The sequence below is a fragment of the Neoarius graeffei genome, chromosome 2 (genome assembly GCF_027579695.1).
Source record: "Neoarius graeffei isolate fNeoGra1 chromosome 2, fNeoGra1.pri, whole genome shotgun sequence".
Lineage (NCBI taxonomy): Eukaryota > Metazoa > Chordata > Actinopteri > Siluriformes > Ariidae > Neoarius > Neoarius graeffei.
The window spans coordinates 14,032,156-14,051,902 of NC_083570.1; the positions used below are offsets into that span (position 1 = coordinate 14,032,156).

General features: G+C 41.0%; 1 protein-coding gene and 1 long non-coding RNA gene across 2 annotated transcripts in view; one reads left to right on the plus strand and one right to left on the minus strand.

Moving 5' to 3' along the window:
• Window positions 1–1,751: 1,751 nt before the first annotated feature.
• Window positions 1,752–2,763, minus strand: LOC132872020 (uncharacterized). The gene is made up of 3 exons (XR_009651375.1): window positions 2,190–2,763; window positions 1,948–2,075; window positions 1,752–1,822 (listed from the first exon to the last, which is right to left on the minus strand). It is a non-coding gene; the product is annotated as an uncharacterized LOC132872020 (long non-coding RNA).
• Window positions 2,764–6,093: 3,330 nt separating this feature from the next.
• The window catches only part of LOC132881434 (tripartite motif-containing protein 16-like), a 137,346-nt gene continuing 123,692 nt past the window's right edge, over window positions 6,094–19,747 (plus strand). Inside the window, exons 1-6 of the mRNA XM_060913889.1 lie at window positions 6,094–6,781; window positions 12,743–12,838; window positions 13,003–13,236; window positions 13,344–13,503; window positions 14,067–14,126; window positions 14,263–14,795. Of these exons, the coding sequence (XP_060769872.1) occupies window positions 6,191–6,781; window positions 12,743–12,838; window positions 13,003–13,236; window positions 13,344–13,503; window positions 14,067–14,126; window positions 14,263–14,795 (1,674 nt within the window). The 5' untranslated portion in view covers window positions 6,094–6,190. The remainder of the gene's footprint in view (window positions 6,782–12,742; window positions 12,839–13,002; window positions 13,237–13,343; window positions 13,504–14,066; window positions 14,127–14,262; window positions 14,796–19,747) is intronic.

The window sequence follows — 19,747 nt, forward strand, 5'->3', positions numbered from 1 at the left end:
CATTCCACACACGTAACCATGTCAAACACTTGACTAGTGTCCGTTATTAGCAACACTTTAATCTAGCAAACTGTATATGGCGCTCGCTCATTAAAAACTTCAATCCTAAAGCATTTATGGGTTGTATTGCTGCTTACCTCTTTCTCCAAAGGGGGGTTCAGTGGTTTGGTAGGGCGGAGGTCCCCCTGAGGCTGAATCTGTGCATATTTAGGGCACCCCATTAGTTATGAAACTGGTTATTAGCACTAGTTATTAGCACCAGCATAACGTAATATTTCATCTTGTTGATCACACAAGTCAGTTCAGTTATTAAAATGGAAAAAATGTCACTGTACAAACTGTAAAAGTGTTCTCTTGATAGGCTAATCCAACCACGTTCATACTGTTCATTTACCATTTGCTAATATTTTGAACACACATGTGAGCGATAGCTACCTTTCTTTGGGAAAAACTGAGTGACCAGTTGCCTGCCTCTCCGGTCCCTCTCAGCTTTCAGCTGCCTTTCTTTACGTTTTGACAGCCACTCTTCATATTTAGCGATCATAGACTGTACGCACTCCACTGCTGGCTGGCTGGCTGCTGCACCGCGACACAGCAATCGCGCTTCTACCAGAACTGGACCGTACCATTTCGCAAAAGGGGGAGGGTTAAATGACAATATGTTGAAGAACTCAAGAAAAAGACAACCTTGTTCAATTAGCTCATTTTACCAGATGGAATATTGCATTATTGTTATTTCAAAAGTCTTCTTAAAATCATTAAAAGCATATTATCAGCCCCTTAAAGGGCCCCATGGCAGTGCTGGGCCCCTAGAATTGTTCTAACCTTTCTCCCCCTGACGGTGCCCATGCTGGTGGGAGTACACATTGATTAATAATTGTCACACTCATACATACACAACACTCATGCATTCTCTCAACACACACACTCTCCCCCTACCCCTCTCTCTCTCACACACACACTCTCCCCCTACCCCTCTCTCTCTCACACACACACTCTCCCCCTACCCCTCTCATGCACCACATTTCTATATTTACATGTAACACACTCACTCATACACAACACTTATGCACGCTCTTAACACACTGTCTATCTCACTCTCACACACACAATTTGTGCACTACATTTCTATATTTACATGTAACATTCATACACTCTCAACACAGACACACAACTCATGCACTAAATTTTTATATTTAAATGTAACACTCATTCACTGTCTTAACACTCTCTCTCTCTCTCTCTCTCTCTCATATATGAACACATACTTCACTCTCTTAACACACACTACCCAGATAGCAAAAATCAGTTGAATCAACATTGAAATAGCGTTTGGCAGAAAACATTGAAATAATGTTGAAATGATATTGAAAGTGTCCCCTTGAATTTGGGTTGAATCAACGTTGAATTTTCAACCCTATCAGCATTGAATCAATAGTGATTCAACCATCATCTAAATAGAAACTTACATTTAAATTTCTGTTGATTTCATGTTGAAATAATATACTGAATCAATGGTGATTCAACCATCATCTAAATGGAAATCGACATGTCATGACACTGAATCGATCTCTGTTTGACCATTATCTAAAAGGTACATATGCTAATAGAGTATAATTACTTTTATTATTCATTCAGAGTTACTTCATGGGTGTCTATCAGCCTACACAGACAGATCAAACACTGCATACAACCACATACATTCATACATACATATTTGTCAATTACTGAATGAAATAACAGAAGAGGGATTGTTTGTTATTGTTGTTTTATTGTGTCAGTAACAACAGAAAAAAAAAAGACTTCAATCCTGAAGTGGAGGCTGTGGGAGAAGCAGAGGCAACATTTATGTCAGTGCTCATGATAGAACGTTTTGCAGACAACAAATACTACAAATCACCTCTTACTTTTACAAAACAGCAATTTAGGAATATCAAGTTCACTTACATCTAGTTCCTTTTCTTTCCCCCGACACGCTAAGGGGCGTACCGACGCCAATTTTTCACCAATTCGCTGAAGGCCTGCTGGGTAAGCCGCCGGTCCTAGCCATTTCTAGCATAGCAGACCTGCCTCACCTTATGAAAATCATGATAATACAGGTCAGGTTAATTGTCACAGAGGGCTTTTATAGCTACCATTTCACTACTACAAAGCGTATACACTTAACCACTATTTTTAACCACACTTACCACAAAGAGGAGAACTGGCCAGTGTTGTTGAAGCAAATTTCTTCAGTCGCAAGCACGGACAGTCTATGGTCGCAAGTCTCGTCGTCAACGGAGCTCGAGCTCTTCTGAAAGTTCTTCTGAGAGACGGTTACTTGGACCATTCCAAATAGCGGCCGGTACGGTAGAAAACGGAGAAGTTTTTCTGTTCGTTTTTTCCTTACATGTTGCACACACAAGATTTGCACATAACCATAAATAATAATCTATTCTTCATAGTTCCTTGTGCTCTATTAAAATTCTAAATTAAATAAATGAAATTCAATGAAATATAGGAAACCCCCCTCCCACAAAATGGTCTCACCCAGAGTGCACCCCAGGCTCCCGTCCAGTGGTGCAATGTATGATGATGACAAAATCAACATATATTCAACATTGATCAAATGTTTCCTTCAACCATTACATTGATTCGAACACATTTTTTAAACTTTTTATTTTATCAGTGGTTGATTAATGGTTGATCCACCATCAGTGTTCAACTATAACTGTAAATCAACCATCTTGACCAAATATCAACATTGAAATAACATCATTTGCTATCTGGGTATGTCTTTCTATCACTCACTATAAGATACAACTCATGCACTCTCAACACACACCCTCTCTTACACACACACACACAACTCATGCATGATGCACTCCATTTCTATATTTACATGTAACACACTCACTAGTATACACAACACTCGTGCACTCTGAACACACACACACACTCACCCACACACCACCCATGCACTACATTTCTGTATTCACATATAACACATACAACACTCATGCACTCTGAACATACGCTCTCTCTCTCACACACACAACTTATGCACTTCATTTTTGTATTTACATGTAACATATCTTCTCACACACACACACACACACACACACACACACACACACTTCGTATACTACAGCTCATCTATATCTACATGCAATGCACATACTTTCCCCTCTCTCTCTCTCTCTCTCTCTCACACCACTCATGCACTACACCTCATCTATGTCATGTGTTCCATCAGTGTAACACTTTCTCTCACTCACACACACACGGGCACACACACAAACACATTTTGTAACTCAACACATTTAGTTTGTACAGTACTTACAATGGACAATATCACAACATGTTGTAAGTGTTTACATATGTTGTATGTATGAGTTAAGTATACAAGAATTTTCCTTTTCCTGAGCAAAGCACTCTTTATTCAAGCCTGACTAATATCCTTCCTACTTCCCAGGTGCCTGGGACAGGTGATCTTTTAGTTTTTACTTCTGCATTTTAGTAGTGATCGTTAAAATCCTGATGCTTAACTAGAGTAAACAAGTTGGATGGTTTCTTTGTTTTGCAGATGCTTTATGTTACATAAATAAATTAATACATTAATTTCTGACCTCTTGGCTCACATGTGTTTTGTTCATGAGTTAGGCACCAGATATGCCACCAGATACATCAGAATACAGGAAATCAAATCTAGCTAATTCAAAAATTCAAAATTTCCCGGGGGAGGACCCCCGGAACCCCACCGCTTTATTTAGTCACAGCATGGCCTCCCCCTGGATATTCTTGGCCCCCCTTTGGCCACCCCATGTAAAAAATCCTGGCTACGCCACTGTCAGCATCGGTCCCAGGTTTTGGCACCAGTGTGACACATCAGGGGGTTGAGAGACTAACATGATGGAGCCAAGTTGCCTACGTACTTTTACTGCTTTATTCACTTCACTATCAGCGTTCGCTTGTCAGCTATTTTATCGCTTCCCAGTCTCACTCTGAGACACACACAGACACACAGGTACACACAAACAGCTCTGTGCTGGATCTTAAATGCATTCTCTCCCCTCTCGGATCTTTCTCCCCTCTCCTCTTTTAAGGTATGTATACTATTTTCATTTTATTATATGTGAAAGCATCCACATCACAATATTTGTGATTTATTTATTTATTAGTCTTAATGAGTCATAAATTTATGAAAACAGAACAACTGTTAAATGGATGTACCGATGGATTTACTTTTAGTATGGAGGTCCTTAGATTATTCATAGATTCCTTGGAAAATGTATGCAAGTTTTGCACAGACCAGTGTACAAGCTTACACATACAGTCGTGAAAAAAATAAGTCCATCAAATGGAAATTGGAAATTTTTCTCAACATATTTAAACAAGCAAACATTTCACTCTTTTGATACAGTGCCTCCAGATAAAGGTGATAAACTTGAACAAAACAGCAGGAAAAATAAGCTCTTTCACTCATTTATTCAATATAATTATCGATAGATTTATTCAATAACATATAAATAGATGGAATATTCTTTTATGGAGAAAGTAAGTACACCCTTTGCTTCGAAACCTAGTAGTGCCCCCTTGAACAGAAATAACTTTTTGAAGGTGTTTCTCCAAATCGTCCAACAGTCTCTGATATCAGATTGCTGAAATGTTTGACCTCTGTTCCATGCAAAATTCCTTCAGTTGCAAGACATTTCAGGGTTTTCTTGTATGTTCTGCCCTTTTCAAATCACCCCACAAGATTTCAATGGGGTGCAAATCTGGGCTTTGACTAGGTCATTCCATAACCCTCCCATTTTTTCTTTTTGAGCAGTTCCTTGGTTGATTTGCTCGTGTGCTTAGGATCGTTTCCTTGTTGAAAGGTCTACCTCTGGTTCAACTTCAACTTTTGGACAGATGGCCTCACATTATCTTCAAGCACTCTTTGATGGGATTCAGAATTTATAGTTAAATCCATTAAAGCACACTTCCCAGTCCCTGAGGCAGTGAAGAAACACCAAACCAAACATGATGCTTCACAAATGGTATGAGGTTTTCTGCTGAAAAGCTCTTTGGTCTGTGTCACATGTGTACTCTTACTATGGCCAAACAGCTCTACTATTGATTCAGCTGTCCAGAGCATGTGAGACCAAAAGTCCTAGTCGTTTCCTCTATGTTTGTTTGCAAACTATAGTCTTCTTTTAATGTTCCTTTTGGACAGCACAGGCTTTTTCCTGGCATGCCTCCCATGCAGGTCAAATTTGTCCACTCTCTGATTGTAGATGTGTGCACTTTCACACCAACAGGTGCAAGAGTTACCTTGAGATCCAGTTTTGAAATTTTGGGATTCCTCGAGACTTTGTTGAGCATCAAATGGTCTGCTCTTGGGCTGAATTTGCTGAGGCGGCTAGTCCTGGACAAATTGGCAGTTGATTGAAATCGACACCACTTGTAGATGATTTTCCTTACAGTGGAATTATTAATTTCTCATCGAGATATTTTTCAATCCCTTGCCAGATTCATTGGTACCCGCAACACTTTTCTGAGGTCCTTCGGGAACTTTTTAGATTTTGGCATGATGAAACCACACACTTCAAAAGCAAAGAGAATACCAGACCCTAGATGGCAGGTTTAAATAAGACAGGTTCCACCTGCTCTTCCAGCTGCAGGAGGTTCTAATCAACGGCACTTAATCTGGAACACCTGGTTCTAATTTTATGGACTTGAAAGTATGATAAATGTAAGGGTGTACATACTTTTTTCTAGGGTGTCCTAATTTTTTTATTTATATATTTTTTATTTAAATTATGAAAATGCGGATAAAATATCGATTTTATGTGTTGTTTATTGGAGTATATCATGTTTATCTACAAGCATTGTATCAAAGATGGTGAAATATTTGCTTGTTTAATGTGTTGAGAAAAGTCAACAATTTCACAATTTCCATGGGATGTACTTATTTTTTTCACATGGCTGTACAGAATGTTATATTGTGCAGTTTGGAGGTTTATATTTTGCCTCAGAAAAAACTGTGTCCAAGAAATGATTAACAGAGGAACGTTCATGAACTCTGTCTTTGCGCTCCTCCTCCTCTCTCTCTCTCTCTCTCTCTCATACACACACAACCAGGAAATGACTTCACATTTCAGAGGAAAAGAAACTTAGAGACTCTCTCTCTCTCTCTCTTTGTCTCGCAGTGCGTGAGTTCAGGAAAATGGCCGAGGCCAGTATTTCAATAGATCAGGACCAGTTCCTCTGTTCAGTTTGTCTGGATCTACTGAAGGATCCAGTGACGATCCACTGTGGTCACAGTTTCTGTAAGGTGTGTATTAATGACTGCTGGGATCAGGATGAGAAGAGCGGAGTTTATCGCTGTCCTCAGTGCAGAGACACTTTCACTCTAAGGCCTGTTCTACGCAGAAACAACATGCTGGCTGAAGTGGTGGAGAAACTGAAGAAGACTGAAGTCCAAGCTGCTTCTCCTGCTCACTGTTACACTAGATCTGGAGATGTGGAGTGTGATTTCTGCACCGGGAGAAAACACAAAGCCGTCAAGTCCTGTCTGATGTGTCTGGCCTCCTTTTGTGAAACTCATCTGAAACCTCACTACGAAGTTCCTGGATTGAAAAAGCACAAGTTAGTCGAAGCTTCTGGAAATCTACAAGAGATGATCTGCTCTCAGCATGATAAAGTGCTGGAGATCTACTGTCGTACTGACCAAAGCTTCATCTGTTATCTCTGTACGATGCATGAACACAGAGGTCATGACACAGTCGCAGCTGTAGCAGAAAGAACTGAAAAACAGGTGAGAATGTTTTAGAAACACTTTCAGAATGAATTCATCCTAATTTTACTCGTGTCTCCAATCAGATGGTTTAATCTGGTTACAAATTAATCGAAGGTTTAAAAATGTTACGATTGTTTGTTCATCAGAAAGATTTGTCAATGAACTAAAAGATTTTTAAAGTGTAATATAACATTAAAGGTAGACTGCCTTTCAGATTTTTCGAATTTAGGCCATAAATAGAATTTTCCCTGACACCCAATTATGTTTTTTAGTGGACAAAAAGCTACTGAACTCGAATCACAGACTTCAAATTTTATTACTTTTTTCCCTAAAAGAACAATTCATGAATTTAGAGCCCTGTGGCCCTAAATTCTCTGCCATTTTTTTCTTGCCTCACCGTGAGCTATACCAAGATACTACGTCACGCATGACATGGTGGGGTTTCGCCGTTCGCAACACATTGTGGGATACAAATTTGCAACCTGAGATAACAATGGAACATGTGACTGTGCGCTTGAAACATGGAAGACCGACTACAGTAACAGGAAGTGAGAAGAAAAGACTCTGTATTGGGAAGGAAAGGAAACGCCGGACCAAACTAATTGCGTTTAAGACCTTTTGATTTAATTACAGCATTCAGTCTTTTGGGGTTCACACCTGCCATCAATTAAAAGGACTCTGATTAACCCCAAATAAAGTTCAGACATTTACTCAGTTGCATCCTGCAGCAAAAGCCAGGATTCACAGAGAGCTTACAAAGTATCAAAGGGATCTCATTGTTGAAAGGTATCAGTCAGGAGAAGGGGACAAAAACATTTCCACACCATTAGATATACCATGGAGCACAGTGAAGACAGTCATCAACAAGTGGAGAAAATATGGGACAACAGTCAGTGCGTTTACATGCACATCCAAATCGAGCTGCTGTCGGTAATCGAGCTAAGGGTCCCAGCAGGGGTGCCAGAGAAATCCAATCCTACATGCACACAAGGAAATCGAGCTATTGTGTGAGGTACATTGTGCACCCGAGCCACAGGTGGCGCTACATGCCCCATCATGTTGGTCCACTTCCGGTTGTCGTCATGAAGAAGAGCTATTCAAGAGTATAAACAAAGTTATCAGTTCCGTTTTCACAAGAAGACTGTTTGTATGTACGAACAGAAGTGTTCCTAATAAAATGGCCACTAAGTTGAAGTTGATCTGTAATGGTGAACATATTAACTGTTAGCCTGCTAACATGCTAATAACTTACCAACTAATTGGAAATGGGTGCGTACATGCCCAGACACAAGTGTTCCTAATAAAGTGGCGGCTAAGGTGACGTGTCATGCCGACCGAGGCTGTTGTGTTTCCCGCTTGTGGTCTCGTCACTCGTCACTTCCGGAAGGGGCAGTGCTGAAGTAAGTAGCTCGACAGGGTTTACATGCACTAAGTAGCTCAGCTACAATCGCATAATCTAGGTCGCGTAGCTCGATTACGAAAAATCCAGTTCGGTTCGATTTCAGCCGAGCTAAGGTGTTTCCATGGCATTTAGAACTTCGATGTCAGTCGAGCTACGGCAGAAATTCGATTTTCTCTATGTGCATGTAAACGCACTGAGTGACAATACCGAGAACTGGACGTCCCTCCAAAATTGAAGAAAAGACAAGATGAAAACTGGTCAGGGAGGCTGCCAAGAGGCCTACAGCAACACTGAAGGAGCTGCAGGAATTTCTGGCAAGTACTGGCTGTGTACTACATGCGACAACAATCTCCTCATCTCATCTCATTATCTGTAGCCACTTTATCCTGTTCTACAGGGTCGCAGGCAAGCTGGAGCCTATCCCAGCTGACTACGGGCGAAAGGCGGGGTACACCCTGGACAAGTCGCCAGGTCATCACAGGGCTGACACACAGACACAGACAACCATTCACACTCACATTCACACCTACGGTCAATTTAGAGTCACCAGTTAACCTAACCTGCATGTCTTTGGACTGTGGGGGCAACCGGAGCACCCGGAGGAAACCCACGCGGACACGGGGAGAACATGCAAACTCCACACAGAAAGTCCCTCGCTGGCCACGGGGCTCGAACCCGGACCTTCTTGCTGTGAGGCGACAGCGCTAACCACTACACCACCGTGCCGCCACAACAATCTCCTATATTCTCCATATGTCTGGACTGTGAGGTAGGGTCAAAGAAAAACATCCAGGCCCGGCTAAATTTTGCAAAAATATATACATCAACTCTCCCAAAAGCATGTGGGAAAATGTGTTATGGTTTGATGAAACCAAGGTTGAACTTTTTGGCCACAATTCCAAAAGGTATGTTTGGCGCAAAAACAACACTGCGCATCACCAAAAGAACCCCATACCCACGGTGAAGCATGGTGGTGGCTGCATCATGTTTTGGGGTTGTTTTTCTTCAGCTGGAACAGGGGCTTTAGTCAAGGTGGAGGGAATTATGAACAGTTCAAAATATCAGTCAATTTTGGCCCAAAACCTTCAGGTGTCTGCTAAAAAGCTGAAGATGAATTTCATCTTTCAGCATGACAATGACCCCAAAGAAGTTTTGGAATGGCCCAGCCAGAGCCCAGACCTAAATCCAATTGAAAATCTGTGGGGTGACCTGAAGAGGGCTGTGCACAAGAGACGCCCTCGCAATCTGCCAGATTTGGAGCGCTTTTGCAAGGAAGAGTGGACAAATATTGCCAAGTCTAGATGTGGCAGGCTGATAGACTCTGACCCAAAAAGATGGAATGCTGTAATTAAATCAAAAAGTGCTTCAAGAAAGTATTAGTTTAAGGGTGTGCACACTTATGCAACCAACTTATTGTATGTGTTTGATTTTATGTTTTTCCCCCCCTAACAGATTTGTTTGTTTTTCTATTGAATTGTCCAGGTTATAGGTCACATTAAAGGGGGGAAAAGTTTTGAAATGATTTATCGTGGTCTCATTTTTTTTAGATCAGAAAAACCTATCATTTTAACGGGGTGTGTGGACTTTTTATATCTCTATCCTATCACTCCTTCAATCAAACTTTAGGGATTTTTTTTCTCTCCTCGGGATCATGTCTGAAACGGGTGGGTTATACAGGAAATTCACGAGGTTATACTAAAGTCGAGTTTAGGAAAGTCTATTAGTGGCATTACAAAGATAGTGGAGGGTTCGTATTCCCAAAACTATTACTTCTGATCAGGGCTTTGAACCGGTTCAAGGAACGAAAACGAAAACCGGGAACTTTTTCTATTTCACATGGAACAGAAACGAAACCAGAAACTTTATTATTTTTTTATGTTCCGGAACAGAAACGCTTATTAAAAATAATGGTAACCGGTTAATACCGGTTTTTATTTCGTTCCTCAAAGTTTCTGTAGCCTACAAATAGTCATTCTTCTCCTGCGCAAGTTTCTATGACCCGCTGGGGTTCACTTCCTGTGTGACGTTCGCTGACTGAATGGAGAGAGCGGGAAGGTGGACTGCCATCACGTCTCCATTACTGAGTGTCTCTGAGCAAAGGAGAGCCTGAACGATGCAACCTCCCTATTGGCTGTTTGTAAAAATGTATCAGTTGTTGCTCTTCCCACGGGAATCATCGCGGGCTCGAGAGACGAGACCTGACGAGTTAGTTCGTTGGTAGCAGAACAAAATGTCTGGATACAAATCGGGTTTTCAGAAAAGGAACGAAAATAAACGGAGGGTCGAAAATACAAAAAAGGAGGCAGAAAATGCAAAACGAGTTTTAAGGTAGGACAAATGGTTACTTTTCTGAGGCAGCCCGCCGTGGCTGCAGGCTTTCAGTTGTGTCATTGAATGGTTACTTTTCTGAGGCAGCCCGCCGTGGCTGCCTGCAGGCTTATTGATTATAGCCCATTTAGTTAAAATAGTTGATATAAAATGTTTATAGTTATGTGATGGTTGTCCTGATTTAGACTGGTGGGTTTTTTTTTTTTTTTGGGGGGGGGGGGGGAGGTGTTTGCGCGATGTTGCACCCGGGTCCAGATTAGGGCAGAACCGGCCCTGGCTACATTTCAGGTGTAGTTTGTTTTATGTATGTACTTGCATAGATGTGTACTTGGTCTTCCAATATGGCGCCTAACAAAATCTCGCGGCGCGGTGACGTCATGCGGTAGCCCTCTATAGGGCCTGACTAGCCTTTGGTAACACACTAAACGAATTATCTTTCATTTTTGGCACTTTTTCTGTTTGTGTAGATGGGAAGACATACTGAGAATCCAAATCGCCAACATTTGAAATAATAATTGTTTTGAATTATTTCTTGTCTTATTTAATGAAGGTTGTAATAGAATTAGCCTACATTTGGCTTAAGCTGGATGAGACAGAGACATAATTTTATAGCCATTTGTTAAACAGCTGACAGGGAACGTAATTAACCGTTCCGGGAACGAAATTTTTTTGTTCTAACCGGTTCGGGAACGTCTATTTAATGGTGGAACCCAAAACCGGAAACGTTAAAATTCCGTTTCTGTTCGGAACGAACCAATAGGAAAAAAATTCCGGTTCAAAGCCCTGCTTCTGATCACTACGTTTGTCAAAAACATTAGCAAACACAAAAATCAAAAAGATGAGCGTAATGGCTTCATGATATAGTGGACACTGAAACAGGCAGGCGGGATCAATGTCACGTTCATTTTTATTTTTTAAACTGTCTCTTAACACAAAACACGCTTTTCAGCAGTTTCAAAATAAACTATGTGCCACAGTACCGATGTGATTTCAGCCAGGGGAAGAGATCCTCACTGCACACACACACACAGCACAGGCCTCACTCTCCATTCACAAACCAGTGCTTGCCCACGCCCCCACTGCCACAGTGAAAAACAACCGTATACCGTCTTGCTCAGTGAAATACAGTGCACAGTATGATAGTGAATCGAGAGGTTGTTCACCAGAAGTTGTGCAATATAGGTGTATCGTCTAATAACACACATTTTCACTCAGCGGTCTTCACCATCGCAGTGATAAAAAAAGGACCTTCTATGAAAACTATCTAATGCACAGGAATAATATTTACATTGTGAAATCAACACATAATTTTCGTTATGTCTAACAAATATTGGCTAGAATACGCTCAATGAAAAACGAGCTTCAACAAGATGAGTGACCAGGCTCAAGTTCGCCTCAAAAAGATACATATTTGGGCTAATTGCAGCCTGTTATTCACTAATTATAATATTTACGACAGGGAGAAACAGATGAACCAGCATTTGATGTGTAGGATCCATTGGCGCCGTCATATTTTCTGTCACAAATTGAGCACTGAACTAGCAATGTGAATGTTATGATTAGCTCCTCGTCTCACAGCAAAGTGACGTAACTGGTTCAGTGCCCGGTCAATGAAAACATGCGCATAGGCACAGCGGACAACTTCTATCTGCTTGACTGCACGAAGCGCGCGATTTCATGCACATTATTTGCTTTAATCCCCTCAAATTAAATAACTTCCCAGCCACAGAATGGCCTGGTATTTTTCTGAGATATTACAGAAATAAACATGAATCACAATGACCAAATTTCAGAGGGAACTAAATTTCACTGATTTTATGAAATCAAAAGTCTGTCTTGCTTTAAGAGAATGTTTAATGTATTGTTGCTCAGAGGGCAAATCTTGGGTGTGGCACCATCATCCAGACTTTTACAGCTTAAGCATGTGCACACAAGTCACAACTATTAAACACACACACAGTACACACTCGCTTTACAGAACAGCTCGAGACACTGCTGTGTAAAATGTGATAAACGTATTAACAGTTAAACCTCCTGAATGATGCAGCAAAAAACATTCACCTTCCAGTCAGGAGATGATGAGTTTAAATCCCATCGATGCTCTACGCCAGCATAACTGGGCCAGATCTCTCCTCTGTCAATTAGAACAACATTAGCCGTGTGGGTGTGAGCTCATGTATATAGAAGGAGCAGATGCAGGAGGAAGTGGAGGAAAAATAACAAACCTCTAAACAGCTAAATGTTCACAGAGTGAGTTAAAGGAGGAGCAGATGAAATCCCAGCAGAGAATCCAGGAGAAGCAGAAGAAGGTGCAGGAGCTGAAACAGGCTGTGAACACTATAAAGGTGAGCAGTGAGCAGAGACAGAGCTGCTCCTAGAAACACACACAACATGGACAACGAGTCATTTACAGTCCCAGTAAGAGAGGGAATGATAGATGAGCTTTAAATCTTGTGTGTGTGTGTGTGTGTGTGTGTGTGTGTGTGTGTGTGTGTGTGTGTCCTAACAGGTCAGTGCACAGACAGCAGTGGAGGACAGTGAGAGGATCTTTACTGAGCTGATCAGCTCCATGGAGAAAAAGCGCTCGGAGGTGACGGAGCTGATCAGAGATCAGGAGAAGGCTGAACTGAGTCGAGCTGAACGACTCCTGGAGCAACTGGAGCAGGAGATTGCTGATCTTCAGAGGAGAGTCACTGAGCTGGAGCAGCTTTCACACACACACGATCACATCCATTTCCTCCAGGTAACACACACACACACACACACACACACACACACCAGTCTGTATAATCCCATGAATATTTCTCCACCTTTCTCCTTCTCCACGATGTTTTTTCTTTCTCTCTGTAGAGTTTCCAGTCTCTCTGTGTCTCTTCTGGACGTGAGGACTCACCCAGCATCACTGTCAATCAACATCTCTCATTTGATGGAGTGAGGAAATCTCTCTCTGATCTGAAAAAGAGACTCGAGGAATTCTGCCAGGAGGAATTCATCAAAATCCCTGAACCTGGTGAGAGAAATCGTCCTGCTGGGAAATCTTTACTTTCTCTGCAGCACAGTAAAGAGAGACATCAGATTTCCCCAAAACACACAGAAATGATTTCAGATGATGACGTGAACTTCCTGTTATTGCTGCTCTCGACTGGAAAGATGATTTTATACACTTACACTTTTTATTCAGGTCTTAATAGTGTCAAAGCTTCTGTTTTGTTTTCAGTGATTGTACTATTAATAAAGTATAGAGGACACACACACATTTATTCACACATTCCTCCAAAGAGACAGAGAGAGAGAGAGAGAGAGTTCATAAGTCATATGAATAACATTTATTCTGTCATCACATTTATTCTGTAGTCATTAGTTACCAAAGCAGCTCTCTGCTCGTGCTCATGTTATTAATCACGTTTATTTCTCCGTCGTTCAAAAATCTCATTTAAATCCCACACCTAGAGAATGTGTTTTCTAAAATAAAACGCTGATTAAACATCAGGCACAAATTGTATCACTTTAAACTGTTTCCGTCTTTTACAGAACCTGATTTTTCATCTCCATTGTGTTTCTGTGTCTCCACAGCTGCAGCAGTTCAGATGATTTTACCCTCAGAACCAAAGAGCAGAGAAGATTTTCTGCACTGTACGTGTAAAACACACACACACACACACACACACACACACACACACACACACACACACACACACAGTGTCTCACTCTCCACATAAATCTATGCTGTGATTAATATCTAACATGTTCACATTTCTCATGTGTTTAGATTTCTGTGATCTGACTCTGGATCCCAACACAGTAAATTATCACCTCATTCTGTCTGAGAAGAACAGAGTGGTGACGGGCAGTGAGAGAAATCAGCCGTACTCTGATCATCCAGAGAGATTTGAGTCCTACTGGCAGGTGTTGTGTAAGGAGAGAGTGTGTGGACGCTGTTACTGGGAGGTGGAGTGGAGCAGTGTGGGATGTGTGGAAATATCAGTCTCATATAAAGACATCAGAAGGAAAGGATGGGGTAAAGAGTGTGGGTTTGGAGGCAACAATCAGTCCTGGAGTCTGCAGTGTTCTTCTTCTTCTTCTCTCTTTTTCCGTCACAACAGCATTCAGACTGCTCTCAGAGTTCCATCCCCCTCCAGAATAGGAGTGTATGTGGATCACAGTGCAGGAACTCTGTCCTTCTACAGCGTCTCTGACACGATGAAGCTCCTCCACAGAGTCCACACCACATTCACTCAGCCTCTATACGCTGGGTTCAGGCTCGACTGGTGTAAATCAGGGTCAACTGTGAGATTGTGTGATCCAAAATAAAATATTAAATGATTTGACGTTTTTAAAATTAAGATGAACAGCTTTACTTTTATATAGAGAGTTTAAGTCCAATAAAGATGGAACATGAGGAAAGTCTTTTACAGGCCCTCCAGGATTTCGCAATGTTGCGATTTGCAACTTCAACGCAAATTCAACCAATCCCCGCGAATTCAGGGCGGGGCTGCAATTATATCCAATCACCGCAACTTTCCCACAAATTTGACCAATCGTTGGCGTCGTCTTGAGGTGACGTCGACAAACTACCTTCCGCCTTACTTCCGTGTTTCCGTTCAAGAGAAGCAGCATGTGCGCAGTGTTGCCAGATCGGGTGTTTTTACGTGCATTTTGGCGGGTTTTGAACATATTTTGGGCTGGAAAACTTCAGCAACACTGAAAGTGTGTTATGTTTACAGTGAAGGACTGGGTGCACTTTACATTATTTTTACTTAATACAAGAAATTAATGGATGCCAACATTTTTGCCAAAATGGTATTTTATTTTCCATTGTTTAGGCAGCTTCAGCATCATACTGTGAGATTCTGTTCAAATTGTTTTTTTTTCTTTTATGAAGCCTGAGCCATTTATTTTATTAGTTTATAATTGTTTAATTTATTCTTCAGGAGAGACTGCCTGCACACAGTACTAGTATTAATAGTTTTTTTTTTCTTACATGAAAGCTGAGGCATTTATATTATATTTTAAGGTAACTTCATGTTGTGCTGTGAGGTTCTCTGCACTTTAACTTTTGAACCAACAGGTGCATTTGGATAAGTAAAGCCTATTTTTCTGCATTTTTGTCGTCCTGGTAACCTTTTATATTGGTAAAGTTGTTTATTGGATCATTTCTCAGTATCTTGGTTTTTTTAATCAATAGTTTTTCAGTAATAACTTAATATTTAACATATCACTCAATTTTAATCACAAAAAGAGAAAATCGCAACAATTTCTCGCAACTTTCACTTCCTCCCGCAATGTAATCACCACAAAAGCCTAAAAAACACCACAACTTTCATTGCAATTTTTTGGAAAACCCCCGCAACATCAGACATTTTAGCCCGCAGCAATCACAAAAAAGGCCCGCAAAATCCTGGGGGGACTGCTTTTAGATTTTCTAATATTTATCTATAATATGAGATCTTCATTTCTCTGTCTTTTAGGAGATTTAATATTATAATTGTGACCATTATATAAAAATAATTATCAGAACTTAAAAAAAAAATCTGCATTATCATAACTGCTATAACTGCTGACACGTTATTTTTTTAAATATTCAAATGAAATTTTCCAGCTTTACAGTTTTATTAATATTAGATTGATGATCATTGTATCACTTCGACAAACTTATCATTTTGTAATCTCAGAGGAAATGAAAATGAATCTCAGTAATGTGTTGTTCTTCTGTCTGTATCTCATTATATTATCTGTCTACTGACTGTCTCAATTATAGCAATACATCAAGTGTATAATATTATTAAATTATTAACATTTCCTCAAATATTTCTCAGTCAATGTTGTTTTTTTTTTCTTCCTATAAATCACCAGGGTTGATAATGTACGTAGCTAACAAGCTAAGAATTTGGGAAAATGTTAGCATAACAGCTAACAGATTAGCATCGTGAAAGGATTTTCTGTTTTGTTAAGTTCACTAATTATTAATCTTCCACATGAATCATTAAGTCTGTCCTTGTCCTGTATATTCAGTCACAATTTCCTGTAAACATTTTGTGATGAACTGTAAATCTGTTGTTGGAGGACTGGAATATAATTATTCTGCCCTTGTTAGTTGTTGTGGACTTGGCAGATCGCGAACAGAGTTCTTCAATTGAGGTATTTCACCTGACGTCACAGGGTCACGTGTTCCCCGGTGTCCGCCATTTTGAACGTCAAGCTACATACTAACGCTGCAGACAGAGAGGGAGAACCGGCTTGAAAAAAAACGTGTTACAGACACCTAGAATAGATTAATTTGTCAGTAAGCACTCTATAAATAACCATGGTGTTTGCTTGTTGTGCTGTGGGCTGCCACAACAGACAGGGACAGCGTGCAGGACGCTCCTTTTACCGGTTTCTAGTGATGGGATTTTCGGCTCTTTTGGCTCTTCTTACTATAAGGAGCCGGCTCTTTCGGCTCCCAAATGGCTCCTGAGATTTTATTTTTGATTTAATTGCTGCAATTAACTAGTTAATTAATTACATTATTTATATTTTATCAATAGGATGTTTTCCATTTTATTTTTTACTTTTTGTAGCCATTGTAAAGCTTTGTAAAGTATAGCACTGGAACAATGATCTAGCTATAGAAATAAAACTAACCAATTAATAAATTATTTTCTCACAAACATAATGCAAAACTGTGTTATATTACCAATATAAAATACACAGCTGATTTTCCCCTCCTCAGGTGCCTCACAGACTCCTCTCCCCTGCGCTCCACAGCTTTAAGCATTACACCAATTTTAGTATTTTCGCAGCTGTGAATGACATCAACCAAAAAAAGTAGGCGTACACCATGCTACTTTTTTTCCTTTGAATGGTAATAGACAACACAAAGACGCAATCAGACAGCAACTTTTTTTGTGAAAGTCTGTCTCTCTCTGAGGCACCTAAGGACAAAAAACTAATTCGGCTCCCACCGAAGAGCCGGCTCCCGTCGTTCACTTCAAAGAGCCGGCTCTTTGAACCGGATCGTTCGCGACCGACACATCACCACCGGTTTCCTACTGACCCAGACAAGAGGGATTACAGCTGTGAAGAGACAGGATTGGGAGCCAACAGAGTACTCCAGACTTTGCAGTGATCATTTCATTTCAGGTTAGTTTATCAGTTAACGCAATTTTGATAAAATATATAGCAAACAGTAAATGGGTCAGTGTTTGTTAACCCATCTGAGCAGTGAAACAAGGCAGTGTTAATTTGTCTAGGGTTGCATGTAGCAGACATCAGACATAAAACGCAATAACAGAGGCTAGAAAGAAACGGGACACAGAAATAAACAGGGAAATTAAGTAAAAAGAAAGAAAGAAAGAAAGAAAGAAAGAGAAAAAGAAAAAAGAGCGCGGATCTCCAAACACATGAGAAGCCTATCTTACGCACATATCACGCGGACTCCACACACGCATCGCGTCTGAAGTCATAACTCATCAGGGGAAATCGTGTCCGCATTGGCATGTTCAAAAAACAACCTCGCGTCAACAATGATACCACACGCAAGAAAAAAAAAAAAAACAGTCAGGCTACTCAACAACCAACCTGGCAGCAGCAGTCGTTGTCATGTAAACACAACACTTCGGATATGCAAATGCTTCCCGTTACACACGATTGCTATGTCAATAAACATCATTTTGCCGATATTTTAGAGACCCCCCAACATTTCCCAAATCATGTTTTCAAAGGATCTCATGTCTGTTTCAGGGGATCTCGGATCCCCCGAGTAACAAGACAGTGTTGTGAACATAGCCTACCTTGTACCATTTCAAACTGCTGGGGTCATCCTTCATCAAACTGTTGACTTCTGTGGACAAGCTTGGCTCCATACCAAGGCTGGGTACAGTGTTTGTGATAAAAGACAGATCCAATTTAACACGAATCACAGCTTACTTTCTTGTTAAAATGTGCAAAGGTCTCCACCATCTCATACCGCCTTGCACTGAAGGACTTAAGCGCGCCGTCCAAAATGGCTGCATCACGTGACTTGGTCACGTGGGTGAAATACCTCAATAGACCAGTTCACACGCATCACCGCGCATGCGCAGGGGTCAAAGGTCGAGGCCTCATCGGAGATGAAAACATGGCGGCAAACAAGCCAAACCTTAGCAAATAGGCCTTATGGAAGAAGGCAGAATTGCAGAGGCATATGAGAGAACGGGGATTGCCAACTACCATGGGGGTAGAAGAGTTAAGGGCGCTTGCATATGCCACAGATATTTTGAAAATCCAGCCTGTACCGTCCAAGGAAGACGAAGAAAAATCGAGGTATGTACCCGGTGATACTGCCACGCCCACTGCAGTTTTTGACAGGTCAACGACTCATAGTTATAGTTCTATATCTGACACGGAGAAATAATATAAGTCGTGCTGCATACCAGATTACAGTCGTCTGTTTTATTGTATCAGTACTAGTATCACTTACTATACTCATCAGTCATAGATTAGTCCAATTAATGTTAATGCGCCGAATCCATTCTTTCCGTGCATCAGGATTCTGCCTTTCAGTAGGAAAGGTGAACAGCAAGAAAGGTGGAGGGCATGTGCAGGCGCCAACATTGTGCTTAAATCCTAAAATTACATCATATAAATGTGAAAAAGCTAGATTGGATAGATACTGAAATAAACAAGATCTACTAGATCAATTAAACGCACAGATGCAAGGGGTTGGCTAATGATGCCTTTGAATAAGGGTGCCCAGCGACAGGAAGTGATCGCATTCATGATAATACTCACTACAGACAATGATTATCGGCGAGAGTGAAAATCAAGGCGGGTCCATGAACATGAATCTAACAGCTGACACGGTCGGGATATAAACAAACTTTTGCGTTAACCTGTGTGCTCGGATTCACATAATTTTTTCTGTATACACTCACTTAAATGTACACTACAGTCTTCTCGCATCCACTGTTCAAGCAGTCGACGTCCATTGTGGCAATCGACAACACAACAGTGTCCCCACAGCGAGCCTGTAGCCTCCGCCATTGTTGACGTGCTCTACTTCCGCTCGTTTATGAGGCCTTAACCTTTGACCTTTCCCACAACTCCTTGCGTGTTGCCGTGTTTGTGAACTCGTCTATAGAGAATGTGCAGTCACGTGACCCGCACGTGTGTACGCCGCCATATTGGACGGCATCAGGATTGTTTACCTTGCGCGAGCGTAATGGATCCAGGGAGTAATCCCCAAGAAAATTCGGAAAATACCCCATCTACATCGCGCGATAACTTGTCTAAGT